Source organism: Limulus polyphemus, unplaced genomic scaffold, assembly GCF_000517525.1.
Source record: "Limulus polyphemus unplaced genomic scaffold, Limulus_polyphemus-2.1.2 Scaffold2045, whole genome shotgun sequence".
NCBI classification, from domain to species: domain Eukaryota; kingdom Metazoa; phylum Arthropoda; class Merostomata; order Xiphosura; family Limulidae; genus Limulus; species Limulus polyphemus.
This window is the reverse complement of record NW_013667655.1, coordinates 89,481-103,601: the sequence shown is the minus strand read 5'-3', so window position 1 is coordinate 103,601 and position 14,121 is coordinate 89,481. Positions and strand designations below refer to the sequence as shown.

The 14,121-nt window shown below is 34.5% G+C and overlaps 1 protein-coding gene across 6 annotated transcripts in view; it reads right to left on the bottom strand.

Moving 5' to 3' along the window:
- LOC106465764 overlaps positions 1-14,121 on the bottom strand; it is a 102,736-nt gene that overhangs the window by 6,680 nt on the left and 81,935 nt on the right. For all 6 annotated transcript variants that reach the window (XM_022393695.1, XM_022393696.1, XM_022393699.1 and 3 more), the window contains one exon: positions 1,400-1,579. In XM_022393695.1, coding sequence (XP_022249403.1) covers positions 1,400-1,579 — 180 coding nt within the window. The remainder of the gene's footprint in view (positions 1-1,399; positions 1,580-14,121) is intronic.

Sequence of the window (14,121 nt, the reverse complement as noted above, 5' to 3'; positions counted from 1 at the left end):
AGCCCTAATCTAGCTTTACGCGAATATCCAAAAATAAACAAGAGTTTTTACTGAGGTTAGACAATCATTGTATGATAAAATACATTTATTACGGGCCAGCATTTCTACACTAAATTTAGTTTCTCTGAATAGAAAAAGTCTGTCAACTAAACATTTAAGTATTTAATAGCTATGTTTTTCAGTCCTTCTGACACACTTGTGATTAGTATGTAGATATATTTTGCTTTATTCAGACAAGTTGGAGTTACGGAGATGGTATTTAGTATATGAAAATAGAGTGAACGCGAGTGTACTTAAAAAGAAATCTGGAAAAGATTAATTTTTACGTTAGTGTTTGAAGAACAATCCCATGTGTTACAAGAAATAAAGTTTTGATTTACCTCAGTCTTAATCAAATTATTTTAAATTAAAGGACCTATCAAATAATGAACATTTTCTGGCTTATTTTGCAGTTATTGTTAGGCCTATTGATAATAATTGGTAATTCGTGAGGCCTATTTGATAATAATTGGTAATTTGTGAGGCCTAGTTGACAATAACTGTAACTTTTGTGGCCTATTTGATAACAATTGGTAATTTTTGAAGCCTATTAGATACTAATTAATAATTTGTGAGGCCTATTTGATAATAATTAGTAATTTGTGAAGTCTATTTGTTTATAATGAGTAACTTATGAAAATAAGATGTTGGTATATGGCACTCTTCAAAGCAAGAATCTTCTATTCTTTGATATCCTTATTCGAATGAAACAAAATGTGTTTTGACTGATATAAAAGAGATATGCTAAAGATTATTGGCTACTGAAATACTTATTATCTGTTCCGCATACAAAATAAACAACGTAATAAAAATACAATAATAACTGCCTTTTGGAATGTAACTTTTACTTAATGATGATCCAATACTACTGTTTGAAACGTTGTAATTATTAAAATCAGAACGTGCTTACTGTAAAAGTTGCTGTTATTGTATTTTTGAATTAATTATTCATTTCAGTAGGTTCCTCGCTAAACAATAAGATTACTTGAACTGATTAAAATTAGTATTCATTTATATATATCACTTGGATTATTTCTAAAATACACTGACATAAAACATTCTAAACAAAGAACTGAGTGTAACTTATCGAATCTTCAAGGTAGTTTTATACAAGCTAAAAATCAGGAAAAACAAACCAAACAAACAAACAACAAGACAAGCGCAAGCAACATTTACCTTTAACTCTGATTTCTTGTATAGATTAATGGAAAATAGCATTACCAAAACAACTTTATACAGACAAACAACTTACATGGAACGTGTTACATTTATCCAACATGCAAGTCAAGATTGATAATCGGTTAGTCCTAATTTGATTTATTATGAAGAAGGCCTAAATAACAATTAAGATAAAGGTTACCATATTTTCCTGACAGTTTGATACATGCTGTAGCAGGAAATAGACCGTTTCTGTGTTTCCTTCCAGTCCAGCATGGTGATTCTAGAATATCTATGGTGTAGTTATTATGGAAAGGATCCTCGCATGCTGGATTATCTCCGTCAATTGAGACACACTTGAAACAATCCAGGCCCCACGTAACTATAAAAAGAGATAAATAAACAGATGTGTAAAAATATGTCTCTCGGGTTGCTTTACTGAAACCTCTTTAGTGTGCACTGCCTGGATAACAGCCAGGATAAAGATAAAATGACTTAAGTCTAAATGTGGTATTCTCATTTGTGGAAACATCACCTTAACGGTCCATACTGGAAGCTCGCAAATCCAGAATGTAAATCACACCCAGTATTTGAAAAATTCATAACTTTATTAACTTGTTGTACTTATAATGCCACACATTACCACTATAAAACAGGTGAGTTTACAATAAAGTATTAGTCATTTACACATTGGTGTGTTTATTTACGTATCGTTTTAGCGCACGCGCTCTTTGGATATCTAATTACACGAACGAAGTATTCTTAACTGAGGATAAAATACAATATTATTTTGAAACTGTCTGGTATGTGAGAATCAAGAACACCAAAAATAATCGTTCATATATCTGCAAAGTCTAAAAAAAATGGCTGGCTTGATGAGCAAAGTAATTCTAGTTTAGTCGCTGGAAAATATAAACATAAAATCCAAAATATAGCTTATGTTGATGAGATTTAGGCCTAAATAACCAAGCAGCTTTAGTATCAAGTTATTCAAAGTCTGTTATAAACAATTTATAAAATAAAATTATTTTGAGTAAATAAAGTTAGCAATTGCCATGTAAACGTAGATCATTAAACATAATTACTTTGTCTATATATCCACGCCCCCCAGTGGCACAGCGGTATGTCTACGGACTTACAACGCTAGAAACCGGGTTTCGATACTCGTGGTGGGCAGAGCACAGATAGCCCTTGTGTAGCTTTGTGCATAATTAAAAACAAACAAATAATCTATATATCCACAAGTACGAACAACGTGTAAAAGTTTACTAAAGTTTCGTAAGCTGTTTCATGAATTAAAATAAATATATTATAAATAGCTGATATTACATTATATTGTTTAATTGTTTGCTTAGATGTATAGGGAAAAGCTTTACAAGGCCTATCACCTCGTAGTCGTCCCTAATATGTACTACTCTTGGACTACACTTGTTTGGCCGAATAGTGGGATTTGACCAGCATTCTTATAGCCTACTCACGATCCCAAAATACGTAGATAGTTTTTCGGTTTACGGGACTCAAACCATGGGCATTAAGTTCACAGTTAGAACCGCTAGGCTACGTTAGACACTTTAAAAAATAAGCAACTATACAACTATGTAAGTTTAAAGTTTAGTTGTTTTTGTTGGTAAGCTTAAGGTTGTAGTGTTTACTTATTTTTCATACTAAGTGGAAATTGCTACAAATGTCTTTTGTGCGTTAACATAGGCGACGGATTCTGGTAGCAAGGTTGCAGCTGGCAAGCTAATAGATATGGAATGGTCCTTAATGACACTCCTCTTTAACACAGTGGTCATATGGCTTAATACTTTCTATTGAGGATAACGCCACTGATGTTTTGTGAGTTGAACACTTGCTATAGGAAATAACTTTTTGATACTTTGTAAGTTCAGCACTTCTTATTGAAAGGAACTCTCTGATACTTTGTAAGTTCAACACTTCCTGTCAGTATAACTCTTTGATACTTTGTAAGTTCAGCACTTCCTGTCAGGATAACTCTTTGATACTTTGTAAGTTAGCACTTACTGCCAGGATAACTTCTTGATATTTTGTAAGTTTAACAATTCCTGTAAGATAACTCCTTGATATGTTGTAAGTTCAGCAATTCCTATTGGAAATAACTCTATGATAGCTTGTGAGATAAACATTTCCCTATTGGAGAAAACATCTTGATAGCTTGTGAGTTAAACATTTCCCTATTGGAGATAGCATCTTGATATCTTGTGAGTTAAACATTTCCCTATTGGAGATAGCATCTTGATAGTTTGTTAAGTTCAACATTTCCCTATTGGAGATAGCATCTTGATAGTTTGTTAAGTTCAACATTTCCATATTGGAGATAGCATCTTGATAGTTTGTTAAGTTCAACATTTCCCTATTGGAGATAGCATCTTGATAGTTTGTTAAGTTCAACATTTCCATATTGGAGATAGCATCTTGATAGTTTGTTAAGTTCAACATTTCCATATTGGAGATAGCATCTTGATAGTTTGTTAAGTTCAACATTTCCCTATTGGAGATAGCATCTTGATAGTTTGTTAACTTCAACATTTCTTATTTACTTACTATGTAAATTAAACTTCATTCCCTTAGGAACTTTACTCCGCAGCAGATACCTCATTTTATTAGATTATTTCTGCTTTTTTTAGCTTAATGTTTTAGAATTATCGATCATAAGAAAGAGTAGTTCTCTTTATCAGTAAGACAGTTAGAAGCACATCTTTAATGAAATATTGCATTCGGTAGGAGTAAGATAACGTTCGCTTTCTTCAACAGATGTAACATTGAGGCGTTAGATGTCAAAACCCTTCGGTATCACGGATTAGAAATACGTAGTTTTAAAGCAATACCTACGTCTATTCATCTAATACTTACTGTGACTACAGTTTGTTACATGTTACACGGTGTTTTTAATTAAAACGTTTATGTTGCTTTGTTTTGTGTATTACACTAATTCTTCTATTTTTGTCACGACTTGATTTTATGGTTTGGTTTGTTTAGAATTTTGCGCAAAGCTACACGAGGGCTATCTGCGCTAGCTGTCCCTAATTTAACAGTGAAAGACTAGAGGGAAGGCAGCTAGTCATCACCACCCACCGCTACTTCAGCTACTCTTTTACAACGAATATTGGGATTGATCGTAACTTTATAACGCTCCCACGGCTGAAAGGTCGAACATGTTTGGTGGGAAGGAGATTCAAACCTGCGACCCTCAGATTTCAAGTCAAGCGTCCTAACCACCTGGCTATGCCTGATTTTATAGACGCTTTGATCATAGTGTTCCTATCTATGAGAGAATAATCTATGGAACAACTCGTTGTTCGGGAATTCTTACAAGGATTTAGTCTCCCGGTGGGATAGCAGTAAGTCTACGCTCAAATCTAGAGTTCGATGCCCCAAGGTGGACACAGCAAAGAGCCCAATGTGGATGTGTTCTAAAACAAACAAACTTGTAAGAATTTAAAGTTATTTGTCTTTTTGAAAATATTTATAAACATTATTACTTTATGAAGAGCGTCTGTTGTACCCACCACAGAGAATCAAGCCATGAATTTGGGCGTTGTAAGTCCGTTGTTAAACGTTAAAATAAGAAGCAGATGTAACTTGATTATAGAATACAGTTTAAAACAGGGAAGGCATTTATCGAAGTCGTAACAAAATTTTGAAAGCCATTTGATCTGTCATTGCAAAATAACGTAGTACAAATGCAGATTTTTACAGCATTGAAATATCTAGAAGCAAGAAGACTGTACTGGGTTTGTAAAAACAATTAACTTAATATTGCAGGATGTAAAGGGAAGTTGCCACTGGCATGATAGATAATAAAACGTCACTCTAAAAATGAGCCATGTAGCATCTGTCAAGCATTTTTTACATTTTAATTTTTAAGAAAACTTATAGTTCCTAAAAATAGGTCCATATGTATCGATTGGAAGCCTTAGGATAAAAAAAACTCTCATTAACAAACAGAAAGAGCAAAATTAACACTCCAATGTGCTAGAACCAAACACCGATGGACAAATTAACACTTGAATGTGCCAGAACCAAAAACTAATGGACAAATTAACACTTCAATGTAACATTACTAAACACTGATGAACAAATGAACTCTTCAATGTGCCAGGACCAATCACCGATGGAAAAAATTAACATTTTAATGCTCCATAACTAAACACTGATGGAGAAATTAACACTTCAATGTAACATGACAAACAAGATAACTCTTGAGCGTTAAGTGTGGGCTTATTCTGCGAGCAATTCCTTTCTGTTGTGAAGCTAACGAATAAGATAATCATTCAGCGCTAAATGTGGTTTTATCCTGTGAGCAATGCTCTTCTGTAATGAAGTTAAAGAAAAAGATAATCGTTCAGCATTAAGTGTGAGTTTATTCTATTAGCACAGAATTTATACAGTTACTACTATGAATAGTATGATCGCGTTAATACTGGTATGCTACTTTCTGATTGGTCAGATAACCCCAATTCACATTGTAAGCTAATAACACCACGTCATTATATCCGTATTTTTTTATCAGTTTTCTAAAAAAATATGTTTTTGAAAGAAGGAACTGACTTGAGAGTATTAAAATAACTAAACTATATTTAGCATGAAGTCATGAGAAATTTAACAGTAAATTTTTAAACTGAGTTCGCGTGAGATCCAGTTCATTGTAATGTTTCCGTGATATATTTCTTGAAAGTCACCCACATAGCCCAGTGTGTGGTGTTGCGTTAAAACAAACAAATATATAGTGAAGCTAACAAACGTATATCATAATTACACTGGTATACTTTATCTCCCGCCTTATGTTGCTAGTGAAAAGTCGTACATCTTAATTTGTGGTAAACAGTTGGGATAAAACCATTCCGACCATCTCAGTCTAGATCCTGCTTTTTATAAATATCCTTATTATAGACCTGCGACTGTAAAATACAGTTACAAATCTGATTCTCAAGGTAAGTTGGCTTATTGTTTTCTGTCAGTAGAGGGCGCTTAAGTAATATATTATCATCAATAAACTGGGACTGAATAATCCATAGAAGAGGAGTAAAACGAATAACGTTAACGTGATATAAAGGACGTGGTAAGAACAGTTCTTTGAAGAATCTCCCGTTTATAAACAAAAGGAAATCTTACATCTTTGAGAGGCCTGGTGGTTAGGGCGACCGACTGCGGGTCACGAGTTCGAATCCTCGTCACACCGATCATGTTCGCCCTTTCACCCGTGGGGGCGTTATAATGTGCGGTCAATCCCCTATTCGTTCGTAAAAGAGTAGCCCAAGAGTTGGCGGTGGGTGGTGATGACTAGCTTTCTTCCCTCTAGTCTTACACTGCTAAATTAGGGACGGCTAGAGCAGATTGCCCTCATGTAGCTTTGCGCGAAATTCAAAACAAATATTCTCAACTTAAATAAATCAACCCCCCTTCTTGTGTAAGCAGTGCTGTAAAATTTCGTTAAGTTCTACAGTTTTCATAAATGGACCATAAAATTTATCAGAATATAACCCTTTTTTCTTCTCATAAGCACACATATTTCAATCAATGAAATTCAAAAGTAAATCTAAAATAATAAAGGAAAATAATGCGAGGATTAAAAATAGTTCACCAGGGTGTTTTTTCGATAAATGTCCTTTTGAAATATAAGAAAACATACATTTCGATAGAATCAACATGGCAACTTAGTCAACTCAATAGTATACATAGCTTATTTTTCCAACGCTTAATTTAAGATTGACTCAACTATAAAATTTACAGACTTTATCAAGAGAGGGAGCCACTCAAGAACTATGCATATATTAAACAATGATTATAAACTAAATGTATAACTTAATACATCTTCCAAGTAAATTCGATCTCTAGCACTTACCACACAGTTACACGCTTCTGTTCAAATGCTAAGTTGGATTGGAATTGTTGAACCAAGCAAAGGAGCTAAGAAAACAGCTCAGGTAGCATGAAACGGCTCTTGGCTGCCAGCTAAAATAAACCAAGTTATTCTCTCTGGAGGATCGTGGACACAATTGAAAAAAAGATGGTGACCAAGAATTCTTCATAGTAAACGTAATGCGCCACTTTTAAACGCCTAATAACCCTTCAGCTAGTATGTAATTTACCATAATGAAGGAGACTAGATACTTCCTTAAAGATTCAAATAGTTGTATAGTGGCTAACGATAAAAGACTTCTAATAATCTGGGCTGTGTTGACATTTCAAGAGGTTTACAAGTTAAAACTTAAAATTATGAAAATTTTCTGAGAAAACATAAAAGGGGGAAACTTATACTGATTCGTTACTAAAATAATTTTTTCTTGCTTTGTGCACTGCTGCAAACAAACCTATGTACTATAGTGATGGAGTACTGCACAGCCCGGCATGGCCAGGTGGTTAGGGCGCTCGACTCGTAATCTGAGGGTCGTGGGTTCGAATCCCCGTCACACAAAATAAGCTCGCCCTTTCAGCCGTGGGTAAAAGAGTAGCCCAAGAGTTGGCGGTGGGTGGTGATGACTAGCTGCCTTCCCTCTAGTCTTACACTGCTAAATTAGGGACGGCTAGAGCAGATACTCCTCGTGTAGCTTTGCGCGAAATTCAAAAACAAAACAAACGAGTACTGCGCTTTTACATTATATTTACAATCCTAATAATACAATATATGTCATAAATTACACCTTCACATAATATTTACAACCCTGATAAGACAATATCAGTCATAAATGACACCTTTCCATAATACCTACAACCCTAGTAATACCTACAACCCTAGTAATAACACATTATTAGTAATAAATTACACCTTTACATAATATTTACAACTCTAGCAATAACACATTATTAATCATAAATTACATCTTTACACAATATTTAAAATCATAGTAATAACATATTATTAGTCATAAATTACACCTTTACATAGTATTTAAAACCCTATTAATAAGGCATCATTAATCATAAATTACACCTTTACATAATATTTACAACCCTACTAATAACACAATATTAATCATAAATCATCTTTCACACAATTTTCACAAGTCCTAATAGTAATTATTCATGTTATAACTCATAAAAAATTAAGCTTGAATATAGTAGTATCTATGCTAAAAATAATAAAGTGACATTTTTTTCGTGTTACCTCTTTCGTACACATTTCAGTCTAACGCGTTGTTTTCAAGGAAATTTTAAAATAAAAATCTTCGTAATTAATGGATAAGAGTGATGAAACTTTAGTTTTGCAGTAAGTATGATTAGTGTTAGTTCTAATTTCTCAACAATCCATATTTACATTACTAATGGATTGTTGTAGATTTTGTTAATATGTCTCTTGAACTTCAACGTTTTTATCAAGATGTAGTAGAGAGTTCTTGTGGGTTTTGAATTTCGTCCAACGCCAGCATGGCTCTACACTTAAATGTTAACTAATAAATTTTCTCGTGGTCAAAACAGGTTAGGAATTGTGTATGATTTGTTTGTTTTATTGAATTTCGCTCACGCCCAATCGAGAGCTATCTTCGCTATTCGTTCCTAATTTTGAAGTGATAAACTATAGGAAAGATAACTAATTCAACATAACTACTCTATACCAACGAATAGTGGGATTGATCGTCACAATATAACCCCAGAGCTGAAAGAGTTAGAAGGTTCGGTGACGGGTTTCGATTCCGAGCCTAGTAGAATGCGAGTCGAGTCCCCTAACTGCCAAGCGATGCCAAGCCCAACGAAATAAAATTTGTTGCTAAGAGCAAAGCTACACAATGAGCTATATGCCTATCGCAAGTATCGAAACCCAACTATTAGCGTTATAAGCCCTCAGACTTAGCCCTAAGCTACCCAAGGTCATTGATTAGGAACATAAGGTAAAGTAGTTTTACGAAAAGTATATTTACTATAGTCGGAAAAACCAAAACAAATTGCTCATTATTATAGTTTTATTACTACGTTTGTTCAAACACTAAGCTTATTTAAAATCAAAGCGGTTGCAAGGAATAAAAATCCTTGTAAAACAAAGTATGATCCTAGTCATGTTTGGAATTTGACCAAATGAAAAAAAATACAAATACGTATTTTCACACAAAAATCAGAAAATAGCATGTGACGATTCTACCTTAAATATAATTAAATCGACCGTGGTGGCCTAGTGGTCAGAGATCCAAGGTTCGAGTCCGTGATATAACACTGAACACGCTTCCCACTTTCAGCTGTGACCACGTTATAAAAATGACAGTCAATCCCTCTTTTCGGTTAAGAGTAGCCGGATAAGCGGCGAGGGAGGCTGACTGATTATCCTCCCTCTAATTTGTAGTTTTAAATTTAGGAAATCCCTGAACCTTGTGGTCTTTGACCCCACCCTTTAGTTAAATGTGTTGCATAAGTTGTAGTCAAATTGAAAATACCAAATATCATAAGCAAACAAAAGTACGAATAGAATCAGAAACGTAACGATTTATCAAGAAGAACGGATCTGTGCTACAATAGATAACGCTGCTGTTCCCAAAGCTTTTCCAAATAATTTGTTTCACTAGCAGAGATATCATAATCTTCAATATTAGATAGTTACAATATCAATTCAAAGGTTGGTGTTTAAGAAACGTTTCTTCTTTAAAAACGCATCTTCAAGATAAACCATCTAGACCTTCAATTATCATAACTTTGACAATGTTTAGAGCAAAAATATAGAAAACATTTGTTCAGGATAACATTAACCAATTTATTTCTGCTATTTTTATTTCTCACAAGCCTGATATTAACCCTGCAGAAATCGAAAACTCAAAAATTAAAAATACATCAGGGAAAGAAAAAGAAATAATATGTTATCTTACATTACCACAGGATTGGCTACTCTTCCGCAAAGTATACCATATTATTATTATAAATAGCTACTTGGGATTTGGGCAATAGTTATAAACGTATTACGTTTACTACTTTCTCAAGTAATCTTCTAAAAAGCATAAAAATGAAGGTTCGGCGGTTTTTTCCAAGAAATTAGTCGTGTTTAGGTAAAAAAAAAAGAACACAGAAATATTTGTTTGCTCTCGCTCTCCTAGAATGTCTCAAATAGACAATCAATAATAGTTTAGTTTAGCGATACATGGTACAACCGTTTCTGTTACAAAACTAGGCTACCTGAGTTCAGCTCTAGCTAGTTTTGTTGAAGCTGTATGTTTTCTGTCAAAGTTCTGTTCGTTTTCAATTTCGCGCAAACCGCCACAAGGGTTATCTGCGCTAGCCGAATTTAGCAGTAATAAACTAGAAGAAAGGCAGTTAGTCAGCACCATCTACCACCAATTCTTCGGCTACTCTTTTACCACTGAATAATGGGATTGACCGTTATATTACAACGCCCACACGGCTGAAAGGGCGAACATGTTCGGTGTGACGAGGATTCGAACCCGTGACCTGCAGATTACGAGTCGGTCGCCCTAACCACCAGGCCATGCCAGGCCTCCTCTCAAAGTTGTAAGATTTCCTTTTGTTTATAAATGGGAGATTCTTCAAAGAACTGTTCTTACCACGTCCTTTATATCACATTAACGTTATTCATTTTACTCCTCTTCTATGGATTGTTCAGTCCCAGTTTATTGATGATAATATATTACCTGAGCGCCTTCTACTGACAGAAAACAATAAGCCAACTTAACTTAATAATTTTCAAATTATTTGTTCTAAATGAAACTAGATATTTAGAAACTTTAACAAACGGGGTCTCTGACGTCACTGGAAAGCTTAAGAGAGCTATGTTGCAAAATGCTTTCTTTCATATTGGTAAGTTTCATCAATGGCACAACAATAAAATATGGACTTCTCTTCCCATAAAAAGTAATTGGGTCCCCTACATTTAGTTCCCCATAATCGTAGTTACGATTCTGGATGATTCAGGTCCCCTTTGGGCTCTCCAATTGCGGGGGCTACGAGGGCATACCTACGCCACTGGTTTGAGGATCATCTTACACAGCCAGCCTAGAAGGAAGAAAACTATTTTCAATAAAGCTAACAATCTTCGTTCAACATAAACAATAAAGTTAGCTGAAGTACATTTACTCTCGACATTTAGAAAACTTTTCTGTATTCGAATGATTGTCACATCTTTTTTCTTTTCTTTCTTTTGTTTTCTTTTTTTCGTATAAAATACACATAACTCATAATATCACATCCCTAGTAATGGTGAGGAGTCTCAAAACGTTGACTGCCTTGATGACCCTGGCAGTAGACTGGCCTAAAGCCAAAGAAATGGTAGCATTGCAAAGCGGCCTAATGATCCAATAGGGTCGATGGCCTAAAATCCCCCCCCCAAAAAAAAAAAACTGGTAGCGCACATCCGCACATTGTCTTGATACTGGTGCACATGAAAAAATTCATTCCGCACATGGATTGAAAAAATTACAGGGAACATTGCTTCTAGAACATTTTAACTTATCGAGTAAAGTTTCTTTGGGTAAGAAAATACTTTTTAAATATTTTTCTTACTAATATAGTGAACTTTATCGAAAATCGGGGATTCTCATGCTCTCCGGCTTGTACTTTAAAGAAACAACAATAACAACATCTGTTTGGACGTTGTAGCCGACAGTTCCAAGAGCAACATTTTTGTAGATTCTTCAGTAGAAAAACTTAGAATTGTAAATTTTCATAAATGTGGTTGAAAGATAATAGAAACAGTTGAATTTATTTTTTCCTTGGACTACCAGTTTATCAACAGTTAATACGAGTTGTAAAACTGTGTTCACTGCCATTCTATTTTTTATTTCCAATAAATTCCTTGCTGTAAGTGATTTTTTTTTCCACTTGTTAAAGATACTTATTATCTCTGTCTTTGACTTGCATCATAGCTTAACATCACCCAGGGTATCTTCATATTCCCATCTTTGTCTTTGACTTGCATTATAGCTTAACATCACCCAGGGTATCTTCATATTTCCATCTCTGTCTTTGACTTGCGTCGTAGCTTAACATCACCCAGGGTATCTTCATATTCCCATCTCTGTATTTGACTTGCATCATAGCTTAACATCACCCAGGGTATATCCATATTCCCATCTCAGTCTTTGACTTGCATCATAGCTCAACATCACCCAGGGTATCTTCATATTCCGATCTCTGTCTTTGACTTGCATCATAGCTTAACATCACCCAGGGTATCTTCATATTCCCATCTCTGTCTTTGACTTGCCTCATAGCTTAAACTCACCCAGGGTATCTGCATATTCCAATTTTTTCAGTTTATGTCATCCTCATACTTTCCTACATCTGGGTCAGTTTGGTTTGGTTTGGTTTTAATTTCGCTCAAAGCTACACGAGGGCTATCTGCGCTAGCCGTCCCTAATTCAGCAGTGAAAGACTAGAGGCAAAGCAGTTAGTCATCACCACCCACATCACTGTTGGGGTACTCTTTTACCAATGAATAATGGGATTGACCGTTACATTGTAACGCCCCCACGAATGGGAGGGCGAGCATATTTGGTGGGACGGGGGATTCGAACCTGCGACCCTCAAATTGCGAGTCAAGCGCCCTAACCACCTGGGTCTGGGGCAGAGGTTTGTCATGGTAATAAGGGATTTGATTTAAGTTGCGGCTCTCAGTCAATTACTTAATTATAAATTATTTTAAATCCTTTTTGCGAATAATTACGGAAGATTAAGACGGTTTCGTATTTCAAATATACAGTTAATTACTACATCAATGATTAGTTTCACCAGCTAAAAAATAAGCTTTCTTGCTCTTATTGTCCCCCGGTGGGGCAGCAGTAATTTTACGAACCTATAACGCTAGAATCCGAGGTTCGAGTTCTCACGGTGGACACAACAGGTAGCCTTTTGTGGCATTGCTCTAAAACAAACAAACCTACCCCTCATTACGATTGCAGAAAAATATTACAATAAAACAAAACAACAAAAAAATCGGCTGGGCAAAGCACAGATTGCCCATTCTGTAGCTTTGTACTTAACAACAACCAACATATTATTCATTTGGGCTAATTTATTTTAACGTTGATTCTTTTTTTGTTCCGGTTTTTGAATAATTAACTAGTTGATGTTAATGTTGTACTTTTTTGATGAAGCACTTCCATATTCCCAGAAGGTTGTCACTGACATGTTCTATGAAAGGGGGGTGATCCTTGTAGTAAAGTTTTGTTTGTTGTCTTGTGGTTTTTATTGTTGTCAGTGGAATGTTCTATAAAAGGTGTGATCCTCGTAGTAAAGTTTTGTTTATTGTCTTGTGGTTTTTATTGTTGTCAGTGGAATGTTCTATAAAAGGTGTGGTCCTCGTAGTAAAGTTTTGTTTATTGTCTTTGGTTTTCCTTGTTTTCACCGACATGTTCAATAAAAGGTGTGGTCATTGTAGTAAAGTTTGTTTGTTGTCTTGTTGGTTTTTTGTCGTTGTCACTGACATGTTCTATAAAAGGGGTGGTCCTTGTAGTAATGTTTTATTTGTTGTCTTGTGGTTTTTGTTGATTTTGAATTTGATTGGAGAAAAACTTTTTTCACGGGAATATTAAAATGTAGATTGTGCAGACTGCTGTTTTGGTTTACTCTTTAGTTAATGAATGTTACTCTTCTTATAGATGATTCCAAAATTTAGTTCAATCAAAATCTAAGAGAATTTAATATTAGGAGCTGCGAAAATGTTATTACAATCTTAGTAAAATTTTCCGTATTAAACACTTTTTTGCCAATTGAAAACCTGACTCAATTTAAATTTTATACAGAAAACCTCGATAAACATACATACAACTAATATCATATTTTCACGTTAGAATTAAGCTATTGACAATGAAAATAACACCGAGTAACAAAATAATCTTTCATGTTTAAATTTAAGTTCTGATCCCTGTGATTATGAAAGAAAGTGATATTCTTAATATTCAAAAAAAAAAAAAACTTCATTTGTAAATATCTAATAACTGAATTTATATGAATATTTTCATTTTAACT